This window comes from Felis catus, chromosome C1 (genome assembly GCF_018350175.1).
Source record: "Felis catus isolate Fca126 chromosome C1, F.catus_Fca126_mat1.0, whole genome shotgun sequence".
NCBI lineage: Eukaryota > Metazoa > Chordata > Mammalia > Carnivora > Felidae > Felis > Felis catus.
The window spans coordinates 95,533,236-95,548,882 of record NC_058375.1 but is presented as its reverse complement, the minus strand read 5'-3'; the positions used below and the strand labels follow the sequence as shown (position 1 = coordinate 95,548,882).

Genomic DNA, 15,647 nt, shown 5'->3' with positions numbered 1-15,647 from the left:
CGGGGAGTCACACGCCCTCGCCCCGGGCACCCTCCCTCGGCGAGCCTCCAGGTCCTCCTCCTCTCTTCCTCCGCTGCCTGGCGGCCCGCGCTCTCCGGCCGGGCCTGGAGCCGCTCGGCCGCGGGGGATCGGCAGGGAGCGGAGGGCGCAGCCTCGCCGCCGCCCCCGGACTCTCCTCTCCGCCCCGCCCGCGCCGCGCCCCCAACGCCTCCCCCTTCGGGAGAGGGACCTCGCCAGGCAGCCCGTGGCCCGCCGGGCTCCGCTCCGCGCGGCGCCGGCAGCGGCGGGGGCAGGGCGCGAGCGAGGGAGCCCGCGAGCCCGCGAGCCCGCGAGCGGGGCGGCGAAGCGGGGAGGGGACGCGCCGCCGAGCCGGGGCTGGAGCGGCGGCGGCGGCGGGGGAGGGAGGGCCCCAAGGACCGAGGGACGCACGAACGGACCGAGCCAGGGAGAGAGCGAGCGAGACTTCGCCGGCGAGCGGCGGCTGCTGGGCGCTTCGCCGCGCTGCTGGGCGCTCCGCGCCTCCGCGGCCCCCGGCTCCCGGCCGCAGCTTCCTCGCGCGCGCGGGCGCGGGGCGCGGGGCCCGGGGCTCGCTTCGCCGAAGGTAAGAGGGACGCGACCGAGCCTTCTGGAGCCAGGAAGTGTGAGGAGCGCTGCTCCCACGCCTGTTGCTCCCGCTGCCCACGCGGCACCCTCCCACTCCTGCGCCCGGGTGGGTGGGCGCTGGGGCGCCGGAAGGATTGGGGGTGGGGCCGGCGCCGCGGGGGAGCAGGCAGCCGGCCCGGGGGCGTCGGTTCCCTCCGGCTGTGCAGCCACCTCCGGGCAGCTCGGAGACGTGAGGCTTGGGGGTGGGGGTGTGAACCTCTGCCCTCTTTCCATTGGCCTGCCTTCCCTCGGGGGTGCCACAGGCAGCGCCCCGGGATCCGGCGGCAGGTGGCGACGGCTTGCTCGGTCCCCTGGCTCGTTGTGAGGGGAGAACGAGAGAAATGGCTGAGAGTGGAAGCAAGGAGCAGTTTGGGGCGCTTCGCAAAGTTCTCCAGCCCACCGAGCCGGCGGTGTGCCTACCAGAGGCTCAGGGCCGCACATCTGGTCCTACCCGGTTGCCGCTTCCACCCCTGGAGCTCCAGGAAAGGTCTCTAAAGTGACACCCGGGGCCAGTGCGGCCCGGGGGAGGGGTTTCTGAAGACTCACTTTTTGGAGGTGTTTACATTGGGGATGGGGCACGGAAGGGACAGGACAGAGAAGTTACCTGGAATCAACTAAATTCCTGCACTTGCTTAGCGTTGACATTTGAATCAAGTCCAAGAGGTTCTGCTTTCATCCCGGGCAGCCTGATATGTCAGCAACAGGCTGAGGTTCCGGACCTGGAATCTTAGAGCAAAGAGAAGGCTCCGTGGTTGTTTCTGAAGAGAGGGCGTCTGAACTTTCTTGTGATCCTTGGCACAATGGGTTCCGTTTGTAAGACTGGGCAGAGGTTCCTATATGGTGCACGTTGGCATGTTGCATGAACTTATGTGATGGTTAAATTTGTGCCTTATTTACCGTTACTTCAAGGGACCCTGGATATTTAGTGTCTGTAGAAAGGGCGTGCACGAATTCAACGCAAAGTGTGTGTACATTTCCCCATGTGGACATGTTGGCACACAAACGGCAATTGATGTGTTTATTTTTCCGTGTCGCTACTTGAATGCAACAAAATGCAAGTACACAAGGGACCCCCAGAGGAAGAAAGATTAGTAGCTTGTTCCCTTTTGCAGTTGAGGAGGCTGAAGAAAAAGAGAGTTCAGGAAAGTGCCCTGGCCAGCCTAGGAGTGGCACTGTGGGAAGAGAGGATCTGTATGTATGTCCCAGGCCTGTACCCTAAGGATCCCCAGCCTAGCACCCTGTCATTTCATGCCTGCTTACCCAAACCCTGTGGGCATGGGAGAAGGCCCCCTGGATCACCAGGACCCTCCCCTCCCCTGGACTGGCCCCATTGTGAGCTAAGCGACATGATATGAAATTGTGGAAGGTAAAAGTTTCCAGAGACTCTCCACACCCTGCACTCTGCTGAGGTCATTGAAGGGCAGACCTTGGTGACGCGATGCTTTTGCTGCCCTGTGCCTGCCTGGGCTCAGGTCAGGTGTCAATCCCCAGGACAGGCTCTCTGGTCACTTTGCCCACTTTTGGCCCTCTACCTCCAAAACAGAAGCTGTTTAATAGGGCTGACTTTTTACAGCAGAGGGAAATGTATTCCCCTCTTCCAGGATTTTTTGCCTTTGTCGTTAGAGCACTTACCTGTTTTAAACGGCTCTTCCCCAGCCTCCCCCCACCCCCATCTTTCCCACTGTCAAACTCTTCTGCCAAAAGCAAAAATAGCTTCAGATTTTTCATTTGTAAGGCGTCCACGTCCTAGTAAAACCTTGGCATTTGAGGCATGTGCAGTGCCATTGGCTGGAAATGGGGCCGCACTCTTGTGCCTGTTGCAGGAATTCATACCCAGATCTGCTCCAGGAGGTGTTGGTCCCTGTCAGGGGGCGAGCGCTGCGGTGAGAGCCACGGAGAAGCCCTGCTTAAGCCAGGTCATGTCTGCGGGGTTGTGCAGAGCTAGTATGGCCTTGGGCACGGTATCTGGTGGGAAACTTTTCCTCCCCTTCCAAGCCCCACCCCGCCCCCTACACACACACACACACACACACACACACACACACACACACACAGAAAGTAACAGTGGGGTAATTGCTCCTTTTGGGGTACCTTTTACCGGGGGGAACAGAGCTTGAGCCTCTGGAGACAACCTGGCTTTTGCCTGGCCTTCTTTGGGAAGATCGTCCTGGATTGGTTTGGCCTTGGGACTAGAGGCTTTTATGATAGATAGAGAGGGGTTGATTTTCCTTCCTTACCTCTCAATTATTCATCTGAAAGCAGTATATAGAGTACTCATTGCCCTTAGGAAGAGGGATTTGGCCTGAGGTGGAAAGGGTAAGGTGGTGGAGCTCAGGTTGGCAGGGGCAGGCACCAGGCACTGAGGTTTGGGAGTCAGGGTGGAGCAGCCCTGGGAGAATGGAAGGGGAAGGGCATTGCCTTTTCAGGGTACAGAGCTGCATGTCTGCAAGCTGGATGCTCCAGGGTCTCTTGGTTCAGATGCTCTTGGCTCAGCAGTCTCTTACCTTACTCTTTGCCACTTGAACCCCCTCAAGGTCCTACCTCTCTGAGCTCCATTCTAGGATAAGGCAAAAATGTTAAGGGTCAGAGGTCCAGGGCCTGGTGTCTGGGAGCCTGGCCCCCTTTCTCCTCCAGGGAGGAGGCCGGGCCTTCTGCTGTTAGACCCAGCCTTGGACAGCCTTGAGTTCTGAGTGATGCAGATTGTGCACCCTGTTCTGGGCACCAGCCTCATCAGGAATTCTCAGAGCTGCCTCTGCTGAGATGAGGCTCGGGCTCAGTCTGTCCCCACAGCAACAAACCCAGATGCTCTGCTTCCTGCTTTGCATGGGCAACCGTTAGGAAGAGGTCTCAGTGAGACCTTGATGTCCTGGATCCTAGTGGAATCACGGATTCCTTGAACCAAGGGCTCCTTGTCACTTTCTTGCCCATTTGTCTCCTTGTACAGATGAGGATTCTGAGGCCCAGAGTACGATGGTGGCTTGCCTTCACACATTCAGGGGCGAATTGAAGCTGGAATGTAGGACTTCCCCACTGTGTGCTCTTTGCTGCCTGGGACGGGGGGAGGGGAGTCTCTGCATCCTGCTGTCTTCTGTGGGGAGCATCAATACCTACCTATACTTGGGTCGGGAGAGCCACTTGGCAGTGACTCAGTCAATGGTCTGTTTGAAAAATCATCAACTCCTATATACATGGAATTTAGCCACTTTGAAGGAATCTTTCTGAGTCTCTGCTCCTTCCCTGAAACTTATGGGCAGAAACGGCCACGTCATAGGATTTTTTTGTGGGGACAAATTAAATTTTTGCTGTAAGAGTGCCTAAAACAGTGCCCAGAGCATTGTCAGCACTCCATGAGTGTTAACCAAACGTGAATTGGAATTATCTGTGACCAACGCTTATGTCGTGGGCTTGCTTGCCAAACTTCCCTTGCTCCTTAGAAAACCCAGCTAAGAGTGTGTGGAGGGACTACAAATCCTCCCGATAGCCTGGAGGAAGTATGGGAACTAACAGGGTAAATTTCTTGCAAAGGATATTAAATGCACAGGATGTGTTCCCACATCCATCCGTAGCATGTGGACCACCCACTGCAGAGGGTGAACAACCCCCCTGTTCTTTCCCCATAATCAGGAGCTCATCAGGCTTGTGCTGGTTTTCTGTTCTCTGAGAGATGACATTTATGGGGAATGTCATTGTCATTCCTGTTGTCTTCTGTGGCATCTGAATCAACCTCCCTTTTTGAGGGAGCAGAGGGGCCTGTGAATATTCTCTTTAGCATGCAGATGAGGAAACTGAGGCAGAGATTGGCTCCTTGAGAAAACCCGACTGAGAGCACAGTGAGTCAGAGCCACTTCAATTGGCTTCTTTTGATTCCGATCTGTCTGCAGAGTGTATTGTCTGTTAGGAGAGAGAAAAGTCTACCCTGGACTCCCCCCCCCCCCCCCCCCCCCCCACTTAGCACGGCGTGGAGTAAAATTGACAGAATGCAAATGGCGGCTGTAAAATCAGGGTTCCCAGTCTGAGAACCTACTGACAGCAGCACACTGAGCTACCTCCTGGGCTGTCATGTAAAAACTGAGGCGTCCGTGGCCTTTACCCTTCAGGAGCTTACTATGGGACGGGGCGGGGATGGGAGGAACAGGGCTGTACCCTTGAACTCTGCATTGCCTGGGTTTAAATCTCTCTGCTTTCTTATCGCATCCTTAGGCCAGTTACTAAAGCTCCTCATGATTCTTCTTCTTCACCTGCAAAATGGGGACCACAGTGGTGTCTACCCCCTAGGGCCATCGGTGGGCTCAGCTGACGTGGGCCACATAAGCATGTGGTACAGTGCCTGGCACACAGTCAGCCCTGTGTAGACATCTGCTGCCATTCTTCTATGGACGGAAGACCTTGAGAAGTCACGTAGCATAGGCTGGGGGGCATGGGGTGACGGGGGCCAGGGGGTGGAGGTCACCCTGCCCGAGGTGGGATCCCCGATCTGTCCATTTCCGGCTGGCACGCCGCCAACTCTCAGGCGGCTTCCAGGGTTGCTGGGAGGATAATGTGAGATGATGACAGGAGCCCGTTCGCGCAGAGACTGGCATAGAGTACGTGCAGGACGATAGTGAGCCGCGAGTGTTAATAAGACATGTTGAAAGTGACTTGTAATCCAACCCAGAGGGCAATAGGTGCCAGAAGAGAGGAGCAAACAAGGTGCTGTGAGCCCAGAGAAGGAGAGGATTTCAAGGGGGCGTCACAGAGAGGGTGAGGAACAGGGAGGCGAAGAGGAGGGCCGAAGGGAAAGGATATTCCCCACGGAAGGAAGAGTGTCCAGAAACAGCGCCCCACACAGTGTGTGCACGAGCCGCTCTGGCCTTGTTGCTGGAGGTCTGCACGGGTGCATGGAGCTTGGGCTGGAAAGGTAAGCCGGGATCCGTCTGTGGCAGTCCTGGAATGCCAGGCCAGAGTTTGGACTTGATTTTGTGGGTTGTGGGATAAGGCACCACCGGAACCTTGCTTTAGGGAGGTTACTTTGAGCAGAATGGGTTCCCCAGGGACCGGGAGAACCGGTGGGGGTCGGGTGGGACGAGAGATGAGCAGGCCAGTGGGAAGGGAGCAAACTGGGGCCTTAACGAGGGCGGTAAGAGCTATTGTCTCATTATTTGGCAAACCGTGTGGGTGAAGCAATGAGAAAGATGGCCAAAGGGACAGGCCTGGGGTTAGGGAAGCCGTGAACAAAAGGTTGACTGATGAGCAGGTTTTGGCAAGGAGGGAAGTTCAGGTTGACCTTGTCCAGACGGGAAAGTCTAGTGGCAGCTCAGGAGTGAGCGGCGGTAGACATCTGACAGCCTAGAGGAGCTGGTAGTCAGGAGAAGGAAGCAGGTTTACAGGGAAAGACGAAGATCGTCTGCCTCACTGATTTAAACATGGAGTCAAGCCAACTGAACTCCAGAGTGTCCAAATAATTCTGAGTTAGGGCTGGGTCCGGGTGCCAGTTTAGGATTAGTGAAAATGAGTGTGTCAACCCCAAACAATTTCCTGGTGCTGTTACGTTGTTTCTGTGTCACCACATGTCTTCCCACAGATGGCAACACATTTGGGGATTCAGAGTCATTTCAGTATCATCTTTAAAAAGCCAGATTTGGGAAGGTAAATCTGTTTCTCAAGGCCAAAAATAATTCTTCAAGCCATTGTTTCCCCCCAGCCATGCAGGTGACAGGGAGGTGTGTCCACGGTGTGGTTGAGAGACTGGTGGGTGAGGGGACGAGGTGGCCCAGCTCTGGAGGAGCCTCCAGGGGTGGAGCGGGGCCAGGTGAAAGGCACTGGCATGGGAAAGAGTGTTGTTATATAACCCGAGGGAGCTCTGGATGGTGGGCAGATGGAGACGGGAGGCGAGGAATCTGGAGACGGCAGTGAGTGTGGTTCAGCTTCCTCTTGGAGGGAGAGGGACAATGCATGGAAGGCAGGTGAGCCAAGAGCCCAGGACCCCCTTTACAGGATGGGGAGGGAACCCCGCCGCACCTCACGGCCTCTCCCACATCTTTCTGTCATGGCTCTGAGGGATACGATTGGAGGCTAGGTTGCCAGGTGTCCCAGAAGGTAGCACCAGGGACAGCCTTCTCCATGGGACTTGGGGAACAGAACTGTACCAAGCTGTAGGCCTACCGTCTTCACCTGCCATCTCAGAGAACTTTCCAGACACGGGCAGCCCCGGCCTCCATCTCACCAGGGGGGAGTAGAAAGCATGTGTTTACCTGATCTCTCTCACCCACACCCCATTCCTGATTACCCTGGTGGGTGAAGAGTGAAATAAAAATTAGCATGTTTATCCCACTTTTAAATTCTTTTAATGAGAACTCATTTACCCTCTCCCAATTTAAATTCGTAATAACGCCATAACCTTTCAGAGCTGATTATTACCTGCGTCTTCCCAGATCTTCCTAGTAAAGAGGCTTTCCCTCCAAATGCTCCTGAGCCTTCTCGGAACTCGACAATTTGTCGGGCAGTCAACAACATCTGGTGATCCCACACTGCGGCACTGCCCTGTGCTAGGTGCTCTCCCTAGGAGGGGAGGGAAAGGAATCCAGTCTCCTCTCTTCGGTGGCGGCCTCGGTTTCGTTAATTTGCCTTCAAGACTTTTGCTCGCTGTTCCACTCAGCACGGACCCTTCCCTGTGTCCCATTTCCTACCTGGGAGGCAATCACGGACTCACCCGGTTCTCTGCTCTCTCCTCCCATCTCCCAGGGGTCCCGGAACTAACTCCAAGCTGGTGTGCAAAGCCTCTGATCAGTGGCCGGCCCAAGAGCTGGAGTCACCATGGCGGCGGGAGTGGCAGCCTGGCTGCCTTTTGCGCGGGCGGCGGCCATCGGGTGGATGCCAGTGGCCAACTGCCCCATGCCCCTCGCCCCCGCCGACAAGAACAAGCGGCAGGATGAACTGATCGTCCTCAACGTGAGCGGCCGGAGGTTCCAGACCTGGCGGACCACGCTGGAGCGCTACCCGGACACGCTGCTGGGCAGCACGGAGAAGGAGTTCTTCTTCAACGAGGACACCAAGGAGTACTTCTTTGACCGGGACCCGGAGGTGTTCCGGTGCGTCCTCAACTTCTACCGCACGGGGAAGCTGCACTACCCGCGCTACGAGTGCATCTCGGCCTACGACGACGAGCTGGCTTTCTATGGCATCCTCCCGGAGATCATCGGAGACTGCTGTTACGAGGAGTACAAGGACCGCAAGAGGGAGAACGCCGAGCGGCTCATGGACGACAACGACTCGGAGAACAACCAGGAGTCCATGCCTTCGCTCAGCTTCCGCCAGACCATGTGGCGGGCCTTCGAGAACCCGCACACCAGCACGCTGGCCTTGGTCTTCTACTACGTGACTGGCTTCTTCATTGCCGTGTCGGTCATCACCAACGTGGTGGAGACGGTGCCGTGCGGCACGGTGCCCGGGAGCAAGGAGCTGCCCTGTGGAGAGCGCTACTCGGTGGCCTTCTTCTGCCTGGACACTGCCTGCGTCATGATCTTCACCGTGGAGTACCTCCTCCGGCTCTTTGCGGCGCCCAGCCGCTACCGTTTCATCCGCAGCGTCATGAGCATCATCGACGTGGTGGCCATCATGCCGTACTACATCGGCCTGGTCATGACCAACAATGAGGACGTGTCCGGTGCCTTCGTCACGCTCCGGGTCTTCCGCGTCTTCAGGATCTTCAAGTTCTCGCGCCACTCCCAGGGCTTGCGGATCCTGGGCTACACGCTCAAGAGCTGTGCCTCTGAACTCGGCTTTCTCCTCTTCTCCCTCACCATGGCCATCATCATCTTTGCCACTGTGATGTTTTACGCGGAGAAGGGCTCCTCTGCCAGCAAGTTCACGAGCATTCCTGCCTCTTTTTGGTACACCATTGTCACCATGACCACACTGGGGTAAGTCTGTGCCGGGAGACCGGAAGAGGGTGGAGGTTGGATGGGTGGGAAACCGTGGATGGCATCAGGACTGGGCAGAGGAGTGGGGAGTCGCTTGGCCAAGTTGTAGGAGCAAGGGGAGTTGCCTCATCAGAAGAGGAAGGCACACAAGTGATTTGTTTGGGGGTGGTAGCTTGCTCTGAATTGAGTTTTCTTTTGGGGGGGCATGCATTTGATACAACATGGAAAATCAAGCCGTCATTTGTCTTCTCAGCCATGCGTGCAGTGTGTTGTGGGGGGTGGGGTGAGTGGCTGTATTCTTACAAGCATCCGTGCTTGTAAGGCTGTCACTGAGAGAGAAACGGGGCAGCAGGTAGGAAGGAAGAAGGCCCTGAGGAGTTCCGTGAGTGTCGTAAGGAGGGTACACATTTCCATTAACCAGAAGACACCGAGAGCACTTCTTCTGGACCCTTCTTGCATTTCTTCTCTGTAATATATCTGCAGGCTATTTCTCTGTTGCCTTCTCTTCTCTGCTGCCACAGATGCTCAAGGGTTCAGTGGATCTGAGCAGACTTTCTCTAAGTGACTCTGAACTTGGGTTTTCTGCAAAGCGGGGCATCTGATTTGTTTTCTTCTCATGGAAGGAGTTGCAGTCTTGCCTCCTCAGCCTGACTCTGTGATTGAATGCCCCGGCCTACCTGGGCGACTCTGAGGTGGTCTGCACGGATCACGTGGTCAGGCACAGAAGCAGCAATATCATCAGAGGGAGGGAGAGGCACTCAGCAAGGCTACGGGTGACTCTGTCTCTTCCATCTCCCCGAGGTCCCTTCTCCAGCTGAGGTCACAGAAATGTATTTATGGTGCTGGCATGCGAGCTTTCCATCAGAGGAAGGGGCTCAGGAAGGAGATTGCAATCTTCACCCTAACAGGATTAGAGCCAACGAAGGCAGCTTTATGGAGACATGTATTTCTTAGGGGTTTCTGCTTTGGGCGTTGCGAGTCACGGAGGCTAATGCAAAAATCCCTTTACAATTCATGTGCTGGGTCTGTATTTGCTTAGGCCAGGAAGCGTTATATTGCTGATGGAGAATTCATGAAGCTTTTTATTTGGTCTTTGACAATTCGGTTGGTGGCGTCCTGGTGATTCGATTTTTTTTTTCCTGGCCTGAAACCCTGCGGCACTGGTGTCGGTTTTTCCATAGTGCTGTGTGTGCTTATTGGGAATGACTGAGCAGGTGACGGGACCTTTTAAAATGATTACATTTGTCATTGTGCCACACGGGAGGGGGAGAGCAAGGGGTGTCATTGTCCATTTGTGGAGGCCATATTTGATGGGGGCATTCCCTTTGTCTCTTGTCGGTCTGACACAGGCCATCCTGCCCCTTCCTCTCCCTCCAGCACACACACAGTTCTTTGAACAGCTGCTCACGCCCGGAGTGGGTAAGAATGTCTCGTCATCTGACCTTGTCTCTTGGTTTAGGTGGCAGATGTGGGCTTCTTGGCACAGCAGGATATTTAGGGATAAAGTGGCTTGGGGGCTGGCCACCGTATCAAGAGAAAGAGACACATTTACCCCTTCTAGGCTAACCCTGCCCATCCCTTCACTCTCCTGAAGGCGACCTCACCCATGGCCAAGACCTCCCTGGCCATGCTCCCGATGTGGCTCTGACTATCCAGTGTCCTTAAGTGCCCTCTGATGGGGACTCATGACACCAGAGTCATGATGCCTCAGGACTGCCATGGGGAGAAAACAGGGCAGACAGATGGATGTCAGAGTTAAAATGGGATCGTTTCAGAAGAGATCGATGGAAACTTCAGTGGCCACCTGCCTATTACTTTTTATTATTAGTATAACAGCATGTGTGTGTGTCTACCATGTGTCAGCAGTGCGCTAAGCACTTTGCATACATTATCCCTTGAAGTCTTCACAGCAGTCCTGCAAGGTAGGAAAAATGCCATACAACTTTGAAGACACAGAAAGAAGGCGAGGCTCGGAGAGGTCAAGTAGATTTCTGTAGTCATACAGCTGAGAAGGGGCAACGCTGGTTCTCCAAGACCAGCCTGACTGTCTCCAGTGCCCTTTCTCTGTCCACTCACCACTCCGCTTACACCCAGACTGTCGGGGACATAGGTGGAAGGCAGAGCCCCCCAGGGTTACTTCTTTTATATGATGGCCACGGAGTGTTAGTTTCTTCTAGTTACATCACTCTGCAAGAAAACATCAGTGCGGTGAGTACTACAGCCACTCTACTAGGCACACAGAGAATTTGTAAATAAAACATCTGCCTCTGGCCAGTTTAAAGACTGCCTTTGAAATTAATGGCTGCTTTCCTAGCAAAAGGCGCTGTTTTACTGTCGCTGGGGAGACCACTGATTTCCTTTAGCATTCACCCTGTAGATCAAGGGGTGAGTTCAGTGTCAGGGGACGGACAATCTTGGCCTCATATTTACTTTCTGAGGGAGGAGAGAGGATGGCAGGGAGCAAGAGGCCTCTGCCAGAGAGTGAAAGCAAAGAGGGAGGAAAGGGCACCTGCATGGGAAGTAGCATGCTTCCCCTGACTGCTGGCCCTGTGGGCTCCTCTCCCTGCTCTTCTGCATGCGTCGAAACATCTAGCCTCTGGGAGGGGAAACGAACGAGCAAGAAAAGAAGCCTTCAGGAGTGTCTCCCCTAACCTCAGATAAGTAATGGGACAGCAGGCTTTTTCTTCCCCTCCGCCCTGGCTGGTGTAGTCTAATGCTCGATTGGACTACTTTGACTTTGACCTGAATTGGCAGTTGGAACCATCACCAGGCTCACTGCTTGGCTATACATAGCAGGTGCTTGGCAAAACGCTTTTTAATGGATTGGTCGATGTGAATGGGGTGCCTATACCATTTGCCTGACCTGATACTGTTCTCAGTCCTTTCCAGACCTGCCTTCCCTCTTTCTAGGGTGGACCTAAGATTTGGGCTCTGTCCCAGCCCTGGGCCCTGGGGGCAGAGGAGGGCAGCCTTCACTTGGTGTCTGGTCCATCTCCTGAGACACTCTGCATTGTGGGCATCTTCTTGTCCTTCTTGAAGGCCTTCCCAACTCGACCCTGGCTGGTTCCTGTCCTGAACAGATTCACTGGCTAGTCGTAGGCTTAAACTGCTCCAGAAAACCCTTCTTTTTCTTACTGTCTGCTGGGATTTGAGCCCCCAAGTGGCTGTGGAATACCAAAGGCCAACATTCTGCCATAGTCCACGTTCTGTACGGCTGCTTCCAACAACTCCCAACAGACACTTAGTTTTCTCCATCTCCAGACCCTCCCTGCCCTGATTCTGCCCCAAGTTCCCGTTTCCGTCTGGGAGAAACTTTCTTTAGCTTCTTTGCAGAGCAGGGCTGACCGACAGGCTGCAGGGCTGGGCCTAGGGCCGATGTGCCAAGTGGAGTTCACTCTTCCTTGCTCCAGTTCCCACCTCTGCCTGCTTTCCTAGGACTCACTGATGAGTTACTCAGGTGTCCTCCAGGGAGGGATCTCCTGGAACCAATTATTTCTGTTTATTTAATATCTCAAAATACCTTAAGCACATAGAACAATAACAGCCCATCTGCCACCAAGGCCTGAGGATGGCTTTCCTTTGCACCTTCCTCTGCTGGTGGGGAAGACCCCCATGGCCAGTCCAGGTTTCCCTTATGCCCCCTTGACAGTTGAGCTCCCAGATGCACCATGAAAGGATTAATTTCGGTGCTCATAATTGATGCTATAAATAAAATCCTCAATTATCTCAGTTAACCGAGGGAAGGGATAACACAGAACTCCCAATATTAAATAAGACCAACACACCCAGTTTGTGAATGTATTCTATGTTGTAGATTTTTTTTTTTTTAAGCAGATTTTCCTTCTTAATTGTGTTTGACTTTGCTCAGCATCACGATTGGCCCAGACTGTCTGAGTCAGTCCGTGGGTGAAGCTCCAGTTCAGCGTGGGGAAGAGAGGATCGTGCACAAGGAAAGCGTCGCAAGAGAGCACCCATCAGGGCCGTCGAGGGCCAGCTCCGAGACTGGATGGGATGAGGCTCTCTTGGCTATCTTGGGGAGGGGGGGACGGGCTTGGGAAGGGCACAGAGCAGCATCGCTCCTGGTAAGATGGCCTGCTGCTGCCTGCTTGGCTTGCTTATGTAATTGAGACTGCCAGCCTATCTGTCACCCCATGCCCCGAGATGAGAGAGCTTTTGACAGGGTCCAAAAATCCCTTTAACGAAAACAGAATCGATTTTTACTTCTTCCAAGCATGAAGCAGCCTCCAGGTGATTTGCATTTCCCTTTAAAACCTAATCCTGGAAGGGGCCTGCCTGAGGTTTTGCGAGACTGGGGGCTGGCCCTGGACAATCAATACAGGCACACCACAGAATGGGGTACTTGGTCAGGCTGACCCCCCGACCCAGTGCCGGAAGTGGGGCCAATCTGGGATCTGGTTAACCCTCAGTTCCCAAGATTCTGGCTGCACCTTCTTTCACTGCCTCGAGGCCCACCAACCCTCTTCCCAACTCCCAATTGCCTTGGCCTGGGACCCTGGCCAGCCGTATCTACCTGGGTGGTGGCGTGACCCTGCCCAGGGGGGATCTGGTCATAGCATGCTTACTGGGAAGGAATGACCCCATGCTCTTTTCTTGGTTTGACACTTCTTACCCAACAATTCTCTGGTGCTGCAGTTCCCAAGAGAAGATACAGACCCACATCTTCACAAGAAATCTTGTATTCATTCCACGTTTATTGAGTGCCTACTGTGTCCCTACCGCCTGAGAATACAAAGCGCTATGATTGCACCCCAGCCTAGCGTCAGGTCCAGACAGAATGAATTGAATGAGACTCACTGCTTTTCCTTTGAGCCAAACCAGGAAATGGTAGGTAGAACAGTGGACCAAAGGTCAGAAAAAGAAGACTTTATGCATACGCTTCCTGCCACTCCAGAGATTGCCCCCCATCTGCTCTGTGTCCGACCAACTCCCATCATCCTTCAAAACTCAGGCCCACACCATCTCCTCCAGGAGGCCTTCTTGCCACCCCTGCTACCAGGATGTCCTAGGACCTGTCCTCTTCCTTCCCATTGTGGCCTTACGTACCTCTGTCTTGTCGGCTGCCATATTTTATTAACTTTATCTGCGTATGTGTCTCTCTCGCAGGATGTGAGCTCTTCAAGGGCAGATCTCTGTATTCCAGAGATCATTGTATGGCCCGTGCCTAGCTCAGGGTCTCACTAGATATCTGTTCAACCAAACAGGTTAGTAGCCCAGCTTACCTCTCTTCAGTTTTCTCATCTGCTAACCATCCCCCGGCCGTTTTAAGAACCGGTTGGAAGTGCTGTCCGAATGTTAGCCATATTGTCATCTCAGACAAATCTCCATTTGTGGGCAGGTTGGAGATGGGGAGGCCAAGCAGGGCGTTCTCTGGTCCTGACGTCAACCTTAGCACAGCTGGGCCTTTCTTGCACAGGAAGCTGAAACCCTTCTCCTTCACCGTTTTGGGCTACATGGCCATGCCCCCCACTGCAGACTCTGGGGTCAGGGAGGAGCAGAAAGGGAGCTGTAGATAAGCACCCCCATCCATGAAATTTTCCTCCATCCAGTTATTTCTGCAGCACATATTTATTGAGTAGTCAGTCACTAGGCAATAGGAATACAGAAGCCAAGACAATAGTCTGTGATGTCATGGAGCTTACATTCTAGTGGAGGAACCCAGACGGTAGATACATAAACAAATCCATTCTATCAAGCAGCAGTTCATGCTACAGAGACAAATAAAGCATGGTGCGATCCACAGGGAGTAATGAATGTGGGAAGGTGGGAGAGCCAGGGAGAGTTGCTATTTTACATGAGGAGCGCAGGTGATACTTGAGCAGAGACCTGAAAGAATGTGGGCAGCTTAGGGAAGAGCATTCCAGGCCAAGAGAACAACAAATGAATGCAAAGGCCATCAGGCAGGAGAGGCCTTGGAAGAGCTAGACGGTCTTAATGGTCAAGCTGCAAGAGCAGAGCCCTCCGGGTATAGGAGGTCACTGGGGAAACAGCCCATGCAGGGCCCTCGCAACCAAAGACTTGGCCCTTTGCCCTTTACTCTGCTTGGAATGGGAAGCCACTGGAGGGTGCTGAGTAGGTCTCACTTAAGTTTGAAAAGGATTATTCGGGGGGCAGCTGGGTGGCTTAGTTGGTTAAGCGTCTGACTTCAGCTCAGGTCACGATCTCACGGTTTACGAGTTTGTGCCCGCATCGGGCTCTGCACTGGCAGTGGAGAGCCTGCTTGGGATTCTCTCTCTCTCTCTCTCTCTCTCTCTCTCTCTGCCCCCCTTCCGCTTGCATGGATGTGCTCTCTCTCTTCAAAATAAATAAGTAAACTTAAAAAAAAAATGAAAAGGATCACTGTGGCTGCTGGGGAGTGAATGCTTTGTAGGGGGAGAAGCTACCATCATAGTCCAGGCAGCAGATGATGGCGGCTGGGCCAAGGGTGCTGGCGGCGGGGAGGGGAGAGCTGAGACATTCTGCATGTACGTGAAGGCAGGGGCAACAGGAAGCCATGCTGGTCCTGCTTCTACCGCAGCAGCGCCAAAAGCTCCCGTAGCAAAAAGCCAAAAGCTCCCGTAGCAAGCACTGGCCCAGGAAGATATGGTCCTCAAGACTTTCCTCACCCCTGGGAGAAGCATTTCACAAGAAGGCATGAACCAAGCACCTGCCAAGGACTGGACACCCTCTCACCACCATGGGGGACAGTCTTGGCTCAGAAACAGAAACAGGTGACTCAGAAAGTCAGTGGTTGTGAGAGCGGCTGAGACAGAGAGGCGGGCAGGTGATCAGGGCTGCAGATGGGGGACAGGCGGATTCACACGGGTAGGATATAGGAGACTTTGGGTGCTTCACACTGGAACCGTTACGTGAGGTTGGTTTTCCAGTCCAGCAATTCAAACTGCTGCAGTTTTTGGAAAGGGATTTTCGGGCTGGTGCCCATTTCACAGCTCTCCTCCTCAGTCTCTCAAAATCAATCTCAATCTCTCTCTCTCTCCCTTTCTCTGTTTGGTTTTGTTTGGGTTTCCCTCTTTAAACACACCCGTAAACACAAACTTGATTCTTCCTGAGGAATAGCAATTATTCTGCCGGAAAATAGTGTAAATAAAA

The 15,647-nt window shown here is 54.1% G+C and overlaps 1 protein-coding gene and 1 long non-coding RNA gene across 4 annotated transcripts in view; one reads left to right on the top strand and one right to left on the bottom strand.

Moving 5' to 3' along the window:
* The first annotated feature begins 470 nt into the window (after window positions 1-470).
* KCND3 (potassium voltage-gated channel subfamily D member 3) overlaps window positions 471-15,647 on the top strand; it is a 209,589-nt gene continuing 194,412 nt past the window's right edge. For 2 of the 3 annotated variants that reach the window (XM_023258983.2, XM_023258982.2), the window contains exons 1-2: window positions 471-601; window positions 7,363-8,540. In XM_023258983.2, coding sequence (XP_023114751.1) covers window positions 7,435-8,540 — 1,106 coding nt within the window. In that variant the 5' untranslated portion in view covers window positions 471-601; window positions 7,363-7,434. Of the gene's footprint in view, window positions 602-7,131; window positions 8,541-15,647 lie in introns of those variants that run through there. The other variant, XM_003990463.6, reaches the window with a different exon arrangement.
* Window positions 10,338-14,152, bottom strand: LOC109502530. The gene is made up of 2 exons (XR_002161179.2): window positions 13,781-14,152; window positions 10,338-10,727 (listed from the first exon to the last, which is right to left on the bottom strand). It is a non-coding gene; the product is annotated as an uncharacterized LOC109502530 (long non-coding RNA).